This window comes from Rhea americana, unplaced genomic scaffold (genome assembly GCF_003343005.1).
Source record: "Rhea americana isolate MKP2758 unplaced genomic scaffold, rheAme1 scaffold_83, whole genome shotgun sequence".
Taxonomy (NCBI): Eukaryota; Metazoa; Chordata; class Aves; order Rheiformes; family Rheidae; genus Rhea; species Rhea americana.
Genome location: NW_028187012.1, coordinates 1,114,372 through 1,126,608, shown reverse-complemented (window position 1 = coordinate 1,126,608; position 12,237 = coordinate 1,114,372). Strand labels below are relative to the sequence as shown.

Genomic DNA, 12,237 nt, shown 5'->3' with positions numbered 1-12,237 from the left:
AAACCACTATCTGCAGCTCAAAATGACATGAGAGGTATTTTATACTTCCTCTTCTGGCATTACTAAAAGATTAATTGTAATGTACTTTCCAGAAAGAAAACATGGAATATACACCAATCTTATCAGTACTTATTCATTTAATTGTTGCAAATATTAAATCTCAATGTCATTATTCCTGACCTGCTATGTCGAAGGTACTGTATATAGACAGTATTACTCAGGTTCAGGTATATGCAATATAAAGGTTATAACTTTAAGCAATAAAGAAGTAAAATTAGACAATCAATTTCTGTTAAACAAATACCTTCATCTAGTCGAGCGAGAACTTGACCCATTTCCCACTGCAGCAGTTACAGGTAGTTACAAGTATCTTTAGTTTCCATTCTTCTGCACCTTCYCTTGTTATTTCTAAGCATAAAGGCTCAGGGACTGCCAAGGAACTGGGGAACACCCAAGTTCTAAAGCTGTCTTTTAAAGGCTCAGAATTTTGCACACACAAAAACCCCCCAAAGTTGAATGAGAATCCAATTTGCGAGCTAGAAGTAATTAGCTGACAATACTGCCGTTTCTTTAAAGCRAGGCTATAATTTCGGTTCTGCCTCAGCAACTCTTCAATGGATTCTGCCCGAGTGCAGCAGTAGCCTCGCAGCCTGTCTGAAACTATCTTCAGCAGAACATTAACATTCAAAAGGTGTACAAAAAAAAAAAAAGAAAAAGAAAAAGAAAAAGAAAAAGAAAACACAGGGTATTCCCATACCTTTGCACAATCAAAGCTATAAATCTGCTAGTGTTTCTCTCTTCTTCTCTATTGACCGTCGTCAATGATCTGTCTTTTGAATGCCAGTTAAAGCTCCTTTTATCAGTCAAACTGAATATTGATTACGATTCGTGACCTTCAGCCAAATACTTTAATCACTTCAGAAAAAAAAAAACAGTGGGTCATATGGATGCCAATGGTTCACTTTCTTTAGAAATAAACTGACCTTGCAATGAGAGAGGAGATACTCACCAGCATTTACTGCTGAGTTTTAGACTTACAGCTACAGTTTTTTTTGCCTTGGGAGTTGTATTTTTTTCCAGATACTAAAGCTACCCTTAATATAGTTGCTTTTTATGTTGAGGGAAAATAACTCGCTAAAAGCAAAAACATTCCTGTTTTCCTTTCTTGTAAGAAAAATGAAGTTAGTTTTAAAATATCATTCAGATAGACTGATTAAAAAAACACAGGTATTTTTCCCCCTGAGTTTCTCCTTAACAGCCTGCAAAGACACAAGCATACACCAAACCATTTTAGGGTGAGAGATTATTTTGATTGTATGTCTTGATCTCTCCCAGTGCAACCAAGTTTCTAGACACTTCATGTTGTCAGAAGGCCCCCAAAATTATAGGGGATACTCCTCACTTCTCATTCTTCAGGCTTCTGATAGAGACAACAGATTTGAAGGTCAAATCCCATTGACTATCTTCTTTTCTCTGCCCCTTGCAGATTTTCCCGTTGGTTTGAGATTACTCCTCTCAGAGGGAGGAAGGACGGCCATAGGAAGCATCCCTAGTTTTAAAACCTGCCAACCCTACGGGGAGGCGCGGAGGCATGGTTTTGCGTATGTAATAGCACAAAATATGCTTCCAGAGAYGATGCAAAGCCACTTCGCAGACTGCCACAACGCAGATGCACTCGTGCTGTAGGCACCCACATGGACCCCCCCAGACACCCGTGCACCCTGGTAGGGCTGTCTTAAACCTAGTCACAGCCTGGTTTCAGGCTTTAAACGATGAGGAAAGGAATGCCTCTCGCTGTCACATAAGATCCTCCACACAGGGCTCTCTATGCCACCGTGCCTTGCAGGGCAAGCAGGTAGCAGGGGCTGGGCAGAGACCTTGGCCTGGCACACACACTAGTTCTGCACTAGCACGGTCGTTTCGGTTGCCAGCATGCTTCTCTGCAGAGCAGTTACACAGAAACACACCTCAGTACAAACTGCAGGGCACTCTGCTGAGGAATGTGTTATCGCTCGCAACCAGTTAGTCCTATGCCTCTACAGAAATGAATTTCAGAGAGGATTTTTCAGTTCCTTGTTCTCCTTGGCACATATAGGCATAGGGGAGAGTCCAGTGCTCTGCTCTATACCCTTTGCGGCCCTGAGGATCTCAGTCCTCCAGGTTACCTTCAGAAAGCTTTCAACCACTTTCCTCAGTCCCAGGAGAATCTCTCACATCCCTGCTTTCAGAGATCCAACCTATAATTTCTCCTTTTGATTCTTCCAGTTCCTTTACTTTTTCTGCTTTCTCGTCCCGAAATCCTTCAGGTAAACTAGATTTAATCCACTTCTTTGTTATAGTGAGCAACTGCTAAAAGGATAATAATCAAGATTTAGTAACCCTTCCTCTCTCCTAGTCTGGAAGATTCATGACAAGACTTGACAAAAGAGGCTGGATCACATTCCCAGATTTCCTGACAGGGATTTCTTAACATCAGGCAGAAGTTTTATATTTTGCATTTAAGCTCTCACATATCATCATACAAACTCTTACAATCKTCCTAGCACGTTTCTAGCACCACTACTCTGTGACCCAGAAAAGCTGATGTGCATCAGCTTTGGTGGTACCTTTGTAGCACGAAGAAACTCTTCATCACCTATTTCCTTTTAAATAATTCTCACTGCAATACARGTTTTCATCTTCTACTTCAATCCACACAGTGGAAGTCTGCAAGAAAAGAAAGCATGGTTCATTTTTTATAGGAAGACAGATCACAAGAGCATGAATGTACAGCCCATGAGGGCCCTCCCATAGAAGGGAAGATTTGCTCCTATCACTCTTTATGCATTTTATATTAAATAACTATTGGATTAAAAAAAATTAGAAATAGTTCTGGGAGCATAAAAGCTGGATGCTGCTGCCTCATTATGTGAGTTGAGCCCCAGAGAAGGCTTATGCAGTGCCTTTCCTAGGATCTGGTCATAGTAAGGGACAAGAAGCAGTCAGGAATTAAGTGGAATAGCCCAGAGCTATGCCATGCAGGCCCTCAAGCAGGTCAGAGAGGGAAGAGAGGAGGAGAGCCTGGTGAGTTAGGCAGGGAACAGGGCTCCAGCCATTGGCTTTAACGGATGCTGTAGGTTGGTCTTCTAGAACTTGCAGTGAGTGCATCACGTACCATCTTCCAGTCCCAGGGACTACAAACTCTCCCATTCTTATTTGATTTTAAAATAGGATGCTAAGCTTTTAATGGAAATAACATTGCTCTCTGAAGTAAATATCAGAAGCATTGGTATTTCAGTTAATTTTCTACAGGACTAATAATTAGATTCACTTGGATCTCCAACGATTTAATAGGAAAGTTCCTTTAGTGCTCTTCAAAGAAAGTTTTTCTCAGTCAATATCATTAAAATATTTTCTGTAGCTGTGATTTGCTTTGCTATAAAGTTATGCTTTATTCTTGATAACTTTTTGAAAAAGGAGACTTGAAGATAATTATGTTTAATATTTACATGGGCTTTAGTTCCAAAATCTATAACCATTTTAAAAAGTGTAAATAAAGGCAACCTTTCAGGAATCAGCCAGATTTTGATTAAAAGCCATAAATATAATGCAGAGACATTCGCTGCAACTCAAAGACATTTCTGCCAACTTTTTATTGTTCTTCTGGTTTTATCTGCYTACAGATCTGTGACTGACTTTCTGGGGGGAAAGGGAGGTGGAGGTCTTCCAGTGCTGCTTCCCCCCCCCCACACACACCTTCTACAAGCAGCAGGCAGGTGCTGCTTGTGTGGAAGCAGGCGTCCTAGTTGCAGATCCTCTTCCTTCCCCCTTGCAGTGCTCTCTCAGGAGTCCAGGAGGCCCATGCTGCCATCACACTTACAGGGAGGAGAAAAGATGATGCCAACAAACTTCTCTTTTTCCTCCAGAAGTTGCTGTCCCAGATCTTTTACTGAGCTCTTATAACTCTCCTAGCTGACAGCACAACTTGCCTTTCTMTGTCAGGCTGGGCAAGATGATGCAGAGTAGAGAGCTCACAGCCCAAATAGCTTTCCTCTTCTCCCCTGGGAAACAGAGGCAGGCCAGATGGATTTGGTCCACAGGCCACCAGTTAAATGGCTCGAGTCTTTCTTTTTTGCAGTTGGCTTTAATTGTCACCAGCACCTGGAGGCATCATTCCCTACCGCACGCGTTTGGCTAGTCGTATGAGCAACTCCTGGCAGATGCATCACAAATGCTATAAACACCTTGCTTGTAGACACAGAGACAGATGAGGAATCCATTGCAGATCACAGAGCTCCTCATTCCTGATCCTTCTTCCCAGAYCCCACAGGACTGCCATTTGTACTCCCTCACATCTATCACAAAAGATATTTTTGAAAAATAAATCYGCTTAATACATTCAGTCATCTTCTCAGTCAACTGTTCCATCCTCCCAGGCAAACTCCACTGCTTTTCTTGTTCTGCACCCGTTCGRGGAAGTTTTTGTTAGCAGGCAGTTGAAGGTGCTTGAACATCCTTCTTGACATAGGTAATTCCAGAATAACAATGTCATTTAGACATTTTTAGAATAGAACAAGTAGGCAAGCAAAAGGACTCTTAACTCCTTAGTAAAACTAGAGCACARATCGCTCCCCAACAGTAACCTCAGAAGCAGGCCTTCAAGGCAGCATGATCTTCTCAGACACTGCCTGGCCTATCTATTAGACATGCTTCTGTGCTGTTTGATCCAAGTATCAGCCAGCTTTTTCTATGGCAATTGCTTAAGCAGCCCCATACCTCTTCAGTTTGGCACATTAAAACGATTTTTGCAGGAGCAAAAAAAGTGAAAATAATGAAAACTCAGACCATTTCTAAATGGTTTCTCAGCCTACTTGAAAGGAAACCTCTACTGCTGCCAGGGCAAAGCGGGAATGATAAAATGTTCACTGAAGTAAATGTTACTGAAGTAAAAGTCGTATTTTAACTGAGATTACTCTGATTATGTAGCTTTCTTGTTCTCTTGTCCTAACTTAAGTGGTCATCTGATGTTAGCATCTCCTGTTACCATCTTTAACACCAGCCAGCACACAGAGACCAAATCGTGGAGGCTGAGCTCTCAATTTGGCCAGAGAAAACAGAGGTTTAGTTTTGCGTTTGGCGAAAATACCATTCTTATTCCGACTGTCAAAGTSCACATCTGTGTAAATGATCCTCAGCTGCAAAGACTTCTAAAATCTGGCTGAGGACAAGCAGAAATAGCACTTTTCTCTAGGGGGAAGGAGCTGTATCCAGAGAAAGTGAAGGGAAAAACTGAACACTGATAAATTGTGGGTGACAGCACCCTATCTGGAGGTATCTAAAGTACCAACCTGATGTCAATAGAGAAAAATCAAGCTCTTTCATTCCTATTTGTCTGGTTTTGTCTTGTGCAACTATGTCCCATGGGGCCAACTTCAGACCCTTCCCAAGCGTTTCCTTGATGGTTTTGTGACAAAAGCTGACAAAAAACTTCCTGCTTCAAGCTGCTCTGAAGTACAGATCAAGTCACTCTCCTCAGACTGACACTGAAAGCTGCCAGGATTGGGGTGCAACCACAGCAGAGTTCAATGTCATACTTACAGTGCCACATGCCCCCATCATCTTAAACCAGAGGTGGCATTCAAGCACTAACTCACTGTACCCTGCTATTTCAGACCCTGTGTTCGCAAATGGTATTGYGCTAGCATTGATTTATTTTTTTTCTGATTTGTATTCTTTAGTTTGCACTGCAGTGATACAAAGAAAAAGTAAAATCCAACATTTACACAGTTCTTCAGAAAAGCCAAGATTTCAAAGTGAATTTACTTTCTTTGCRTTTTTCTCCAGTTTTCCATTGTCCTACTGCGTCCCAGACATGACAGCTGACATAACATGGCAGCACACTGCTGCTGCCAAAACATAAATGACCATAAACAAAGATTTCCTACCTCCCTTCTATATTTGATTTATGCAGGCAGCTGTGTAAAATTCTGATGGTGAGATAGCAGTGACTGATGCTGTCTGCAAGTAAGAGTACAGATACCTTTGTGACAGGCAGCATTAGAAAAACAACAATTTAAAGTCATAGCTTGCATAGACACAGCAGAAAGAGTACAAGTAGCTCTATCTTTAATCCATAGGTTTATTAGCCATTAAATGAGCAATGTGAAATTTTACTACTATAATCCTGAAAATTAAAAGACTGAATTAGGATATATAGCCTTGCAAAAGACATTACCGCATTAAATAGGAACTGTGATTTGGTCTAATGCATTTCAGCTATGTCAGACAAGGAACATTTTTATGTTCGAGTCACATTAAAAAAACAGAGTAACATCATTGAACAGATTTTATCACGAAATTATAGACTCTATCCAACATTCCCATTTCCACATTAGCTAGCCTGCCTTAAAAGTCATCCCTGAACAACTTAAGAGCTTTAAAGCGATGAAAACGAATGTATGCAAGACAGCTTAATGAGCAGAACCTTGGCTTTTTTCTGCTCTTTGATTTGGTCATGATTTTCAGGAACTTTGCCTAGCTGAGAGCTCCTGCTGAGGAATGAGACAGGATTATCTCGGCAGAGGCCCCACGATACAAACGCTGACCTTTAGAGCAATTTYGAGCGATGAGCAGCCTTTTCCCTTTCAAGAATTCAGCTTCCTTTACCAAAGCTGCCCCTTTTCACAATGATACCATCTTCTGAGTGTGTGTCATCAAGACACAGTTCCCACAGTTAAAGCCGCAGTTACCTATCTATACAATGTGCTATGTAATTCCAGCTGAGGAAGCTGGCAACACCCAAATGGTTCTTATGTGCTGCTGTGGTTACATTTGGACCTTCAGAGGCATTGCTGGCTAATCCAGCAATGCCAAAGGCAACAGTACTTCTTCAGTAAAAATCAGAGAACTTCTATAATGAATATTTYACACTTCCAACAGTACTACAGGTCACACTGACACAGTTGAARTAAGAGCTTTTCTTCCCACAATTAATACTAAAGTGCTGCCGTTGATACACTATCACAAATGTTACGCAGTTATATCAGAAAATAACAKAATATAATAGTAAGTAATTTAAGCAATTGTTCCTAATGGTTGTTTAAAATAAGATACTTGCACAAAGGCTGCAAATAATACWTTTCAACTGTGAGCATAATGAATTTCATGTGACAAATGTTAGTTAATGCAATTCCTTTATCCAACTAGCATAATTAGTATAYCGTAATTACACCTCTTACAGCCCCATCTCCTGGAATTTATAATTCTTTAAAAATAAAATTAATCTTCTTAATTAAAGCTAAAAGCATGTGAGCCCACAGAGAGACAGAGACACACAGACAGACAAAAGTTATTTAACACTGCTCTTAATTTACATTTAGAATAAATTCRTATTTACCATGATTTGGGCAGTTGATTAAATTCTACTCTAAAAATTGGTAACAAATGTAATAGCTTTCTTTTAAAAAGGCCCTTAATGCATTAAAATTAATCTGAAGGATTTTGTCCAAAAGGTAGGATGCTCTTGAGCTGTGACAAACAAAGGAATTGTATGCCAGGTCCTCAAAAGTACATTGAAAAAGATACTTCAAAGGCAAGGAAGCTTCTTTATGCAGTACTGCATTTTCATATACCAATGAATTTGTCATTTACTAATAGAAATGCATGTAAAAATTTATAACATTCTAGATGAATCATATTATTACCACTAATCCATCAATGAAAACCACATACATTCTAAAGTAATTGATTGTGTAGTCTTCGGTTTTTGTTTAGGCTGATATTTCAGTAACCTGCAATGGACTCAAATGGCACCACCTTTTTCAGCCTTTTTTGCTTTACTTCAAAAAAGTAAAAACAGTAAAGTTACCAGAATCACAAAAAGCATCCAAGTTATTTTTGTCTGCTTTGGGATAGGCAGCAGTGAGAGGAAGGTAACCCTTCTGCTTCCCACAGTCTCGTCAAGGTTGGTCCTTGGTACTTTCTTCCATTGCAGCCACCAAGCCTGAGGAACAGATCACCTTTTCTCCTGCAGAAAAATCTGTAGCCAGCCTTTATATTTTCCTAATTGTTGCTTTAAGAGAGCTACACTTCACACTGCAGCAAAGCTGGTATGGGAGCTACTGCCAAAAAGGGGCAAACTTGCTCCCCCCACCTCTCTTCCAGCCCTAAGCATTCCCACTACCTCTGTGCATCAGGCACAACTATCATGCAACTATAGCATAAATAAGGTATGGAAAACTCATCTGGGGAAAGGAAAAAAAAAACAAAAAAGCTTTAATCAGATCAGTCAGCATCTCAGGAGAGAGGGTGCAGAGGAGAACATGAAGGAAGAGGAGCAGCATCGCCCCTGTCAGCAGCAGCTCATTACTAGCTTGGCTTAGCTACAATGTGAAACTGCATCCTAAGCCTTCCTGCAAAGTGGAGAGAAAACAGCCATACAAGCACCTCTTCTTAGGGAGGCAGGGAGGAAGAAAGATTAAAACAGATGAGGAYGATCTGTGGGAGTGCCAGTGGGCTCTGGTTACCTTGAGGAGCAGATATGCAGTGTAGTAGATTGGACTGTGATGRATCAAGGGGGAAAGGGACCCAGCCACAGATGGACTGGGGTGATTTTAGTGGCTCTGCAAATGAGCTGCATGCATGAAGAGAGGTGAAAAGAAGCTTTAGGAGGAAATAGGGAAGACAAGTTGCAAGAAAGAAGGCTGAAGAGGTAGAGGATTTAAAGGAGACTTAGCTGCATAATGACAGTTTCAGTGGGATGATAGCTTCAGTGGGATGGGCGCGAAAGCAAGAGGAGGGTCGAAGCGCTGAAATGAAGAAACAGGCATCTTCTGCACATCAGGGTACTTGGGAAGAAGCTATAGGAAAATACCTGCTAAGGAGGTGTGTGTTTATACATACACACACACACACAAATATATAGTATGGTATTCAGCTTATAATCATGCTATCAGCTGACGCCGTTACTGGTAAAGGAGCAGAAATACAGCAAACMAGGCTCCTAAGCATCCCCGGTCACGTTTCTCTTCGCTGTCTGCACTCCCTGCAGGTGCTCCCTGCAGCACCAGCAGCGGCCCCCAAGCAGCTGCGAGGTCCCCGGCTCTCAGCCTTCGCTGCTATCACGCAAGGGAATACAGAGACGGAAGCTCACCTTTGCCTAGAGGCCCCGTTTTTCTTAGATTCTCACTGTAAAGCTGCAAATAGGAAGCTGCAAATAGGAAACGGCGGAGAAAAACCTCGTGTCAGAGTTTGTGAGATAGCTTCTCAAACACATACCTGCAAAGTGGAAAACAGCTTTGTGCTGGTTTTAAACTTAATATCATACACTCAGGAGATTCCTTTCTCCCTTTAAAGAAAAACTCAAGAGAATAAAACCCCCTCTTTCTGTCTTCTACCTCACTTAATTTACTTTGATAATAAAATGGAAGCTATTTGATACCTCTGACATGCCTGAGATTAAAAATAAAACAAAACAGAACAAAAGAGAAGGACATCAATCCTTGTTCTGGGAGACCTCACTACACATCAGAAAGCTGCAGAAAAGGTCCCCAACATTTTTAAAGAGTTTTTCAGTACACTAAAATTGTTCTGATCGGTCTCAACCACTCTATGATATAGCGTTTAAAGACAGCTTCCAATATTTTACCCTTCAGCCTCGTTGAAGGCAGACTGCGGTCTAGCTAAAAGCAGGACCAGGTAATATAACGCAGCGGATTCTAACCGCGGCTGACTGCAATGAACACTGCAAACACTATCGCAAGAACATTTCATAGCTCTCTATCGCACAGCCTTCAGGAGCACAAGCATTTATCAATAAAGCATTTTGATGACACAAGAACTTTATAGCCCTTAGGGCTTTCCAGATGATAAAACCACACTTAACACAAATTTCATTTAAACTTTAGATATAAAATAATACTAAAACTATTGTAAAACTTGTGAAAGAAGCTGACTTAACAGAACTGGAGACTTTTTGTGTCTCAGGCTCTGCAGTGGTAGGACAGTATCTCTCCCATGCTGCCTATCAACGTACCTTTACCACCTCTGGTCTGGTGGGACATCTGATGAAATGAAAAAAGTTAATACTGATTCATTCACTCCTTAACCTCCAATTCGGTCCTTTGCTGCCAACAAGTAGAGCAAGACAAGTGACACATTTCACAAAATCCTTATATGATATCAGATGGAGACCTCCAATTTTAAGATACTCATTTGGCTACATACTGCATAACTAATAGTGTGAATCTCCCAGAAGGTAATATAATAGTCAGCTAGTTTATTTGACAAATTTAGTCTTTTTTTACTGACAGAAATTACTTGATACATTTCCTTTTGAAGAGAAGAGCAAGAACAACTTGCAATTTAGCTGTGCTTAGTTGTATATCATCATCTCTTGCCCCAAACCCCAAGCACACTAAGAGGGAAAGTTTCTGTCCTCCTCTCAGCAGTCTATACACACYGTGATCATCCCACAAGGGGTTTTGCTATGACTCATTCAAAACAACAAACCTATTAATCTCTTTCCATTTTCTCCCTATGCTCAGTCATTCCTAAAATCTGCACGCATAAACCTCCCCATCGCACCCTGCTATTCTACCTCTCCTAGCATTGAAGTGCTGTGTGCACAGTTCCCATCAGGAGGCATTAACTAACCTGCTTTTCTCTGCAGGATTTTACCACTTGCAATTGCATCTTCCTCTAGTCAGAGGCACTTTATCACCCCGTTGGTCTATGTCTTTTGCAGAATCACTACAAAATAGCTACACTCAGGTAGGCTGTTTTTTGCTTGTTTTACGGGATGGCTGCTTTCAATCTGTCTTTCCCCGCCGTCGGCCCGGCATTCCCATCCTGGAGGCGATGAGGGCGCCTTCGCAGCACCGACGCTGCAGTGCGCCGTGCAGGGACACCCGAGCTTCCTCGGGCTGAGCGCCGGGGGAGATAGCGCGGCTACACTGCGAGCAGTTCACGTGAACTGATATTCTCCGACTCTTAGCAAGGCAGTACCCTCAACACCATAAAATACAACCTCAACTATCTTTGCTTTGCCATGGCTGCAATAACTGCAAATATTAGAAACGGTTGCCAAATCCTCCATTGCTCTYGTTTATGCTACCGTGCTGCTTGCCAAAGCATCTGTCATTTCAGTGACTTCTATAAGCTAACCACACACAAACATCTTCCCTTTGCTTTAATGTCCTCAGGTTTTGCCCAATCCTTTATTGCTATTTAGGRGACTTATTCAGATAGTCTTCCCAACTATTTTTCAGTTCCATCAGAAAAACCTGCTATGCAGGTTTCTTCACAGACTTCAATTATTTCATTTTTCTGCATGCAATCTTTGCAAAATGTCACAGAGAGAGGGGGCCTCTCCTGTGATTGGGAAAGCAGAGTCTGCTTTGACAGGCCATTTATAAAGAGAAATTCAAACTGTGTAATGAGCATACCTCAAATGTCTCTGGAGCAGAAGTTTAATTTACTTTTATTATACRAGAATTTTATTTCCTGAAGAGAATTTTAATTCTGCAGACTGCCTTTTCCACTGAAATGCACTTCCTTGAAAATTGCCAAGTTTTGCATTAAAAATATACCAAAACTATTCCTTCTTCAAAACATAAAAATAGGGATGCCTATCTTATTGACCCATTCTCACCTTGCTCCTATCATTATAAACAAATTTTGAAACTGGTGKCTTTTCACTCCCACTATTTGAAGCCAATATGAGCTTACCCCCAGGGCAAAACCAATTACACCAAAATTACTCATGCAGATGTTCGTCTAATATTCAGCAAAGATGCTCCTTCTCCTCACCCTCTTCATTTGCTGAGCCAGTAGTGGGCATTTGGATCCCAGTTGCCTGCTTCTCCCCACATTTTCACGGCTAGATTCTTCCTTTCCCTTTTAGTGGGAGCTGAAATTCTCACACTATCACATGCTGGCATGAACTGGACTTTAAAAAAAAAAGTCATAAACAAACTGCAGGAGTTGGCAGCTTTGTGTTCTGGAGTTCGCTTGCTGAGGACGAGATGCAGGAAAGTTTGAGTAGTCAGAGGCCCTTCAAACCACGTTCAGACTCGCACAGAGGGAGCCCCGGACCACTGCCCCTCTTTTGCAGGGCTTCTCTTTGCACCTTCACTAATTTGACAGTCTTGGGCTCAGCTGGTTTTCAGAAGAGCAGTATCATAAATCACTGTTATTACCACCCTATGAATATAGAGAAAACACAATGTATATTAAGAGACCCAACAAGCTGAAGGAAAG

At 41.3% G+C, this 12,237-nt stretch overlaps 1 protein-coding gene across 1 annotated transcript in view; it reads right to left on the bottom strand.

Moving 5' to 3' along the window:
• CTXN3 (cortexin 3) overlaps window positions 1–335 on the bottom strand; it is a 6,131-nt gene extending 5,796 nt beyond the window's left edge. Inside the window, exon 1 of the mRNA XM_085323218.1 lies at window positions 305–335. Within this exon, the coding sequence (XP_085179344.1) occupies window positions 305–335 (31 nt within the window). The remainder of the gene's footprint in view (window positions 1–304) is intronic.
• Between the last annotated feature and the right edge of the window lie 11,902 nt (window positions 336–12,237).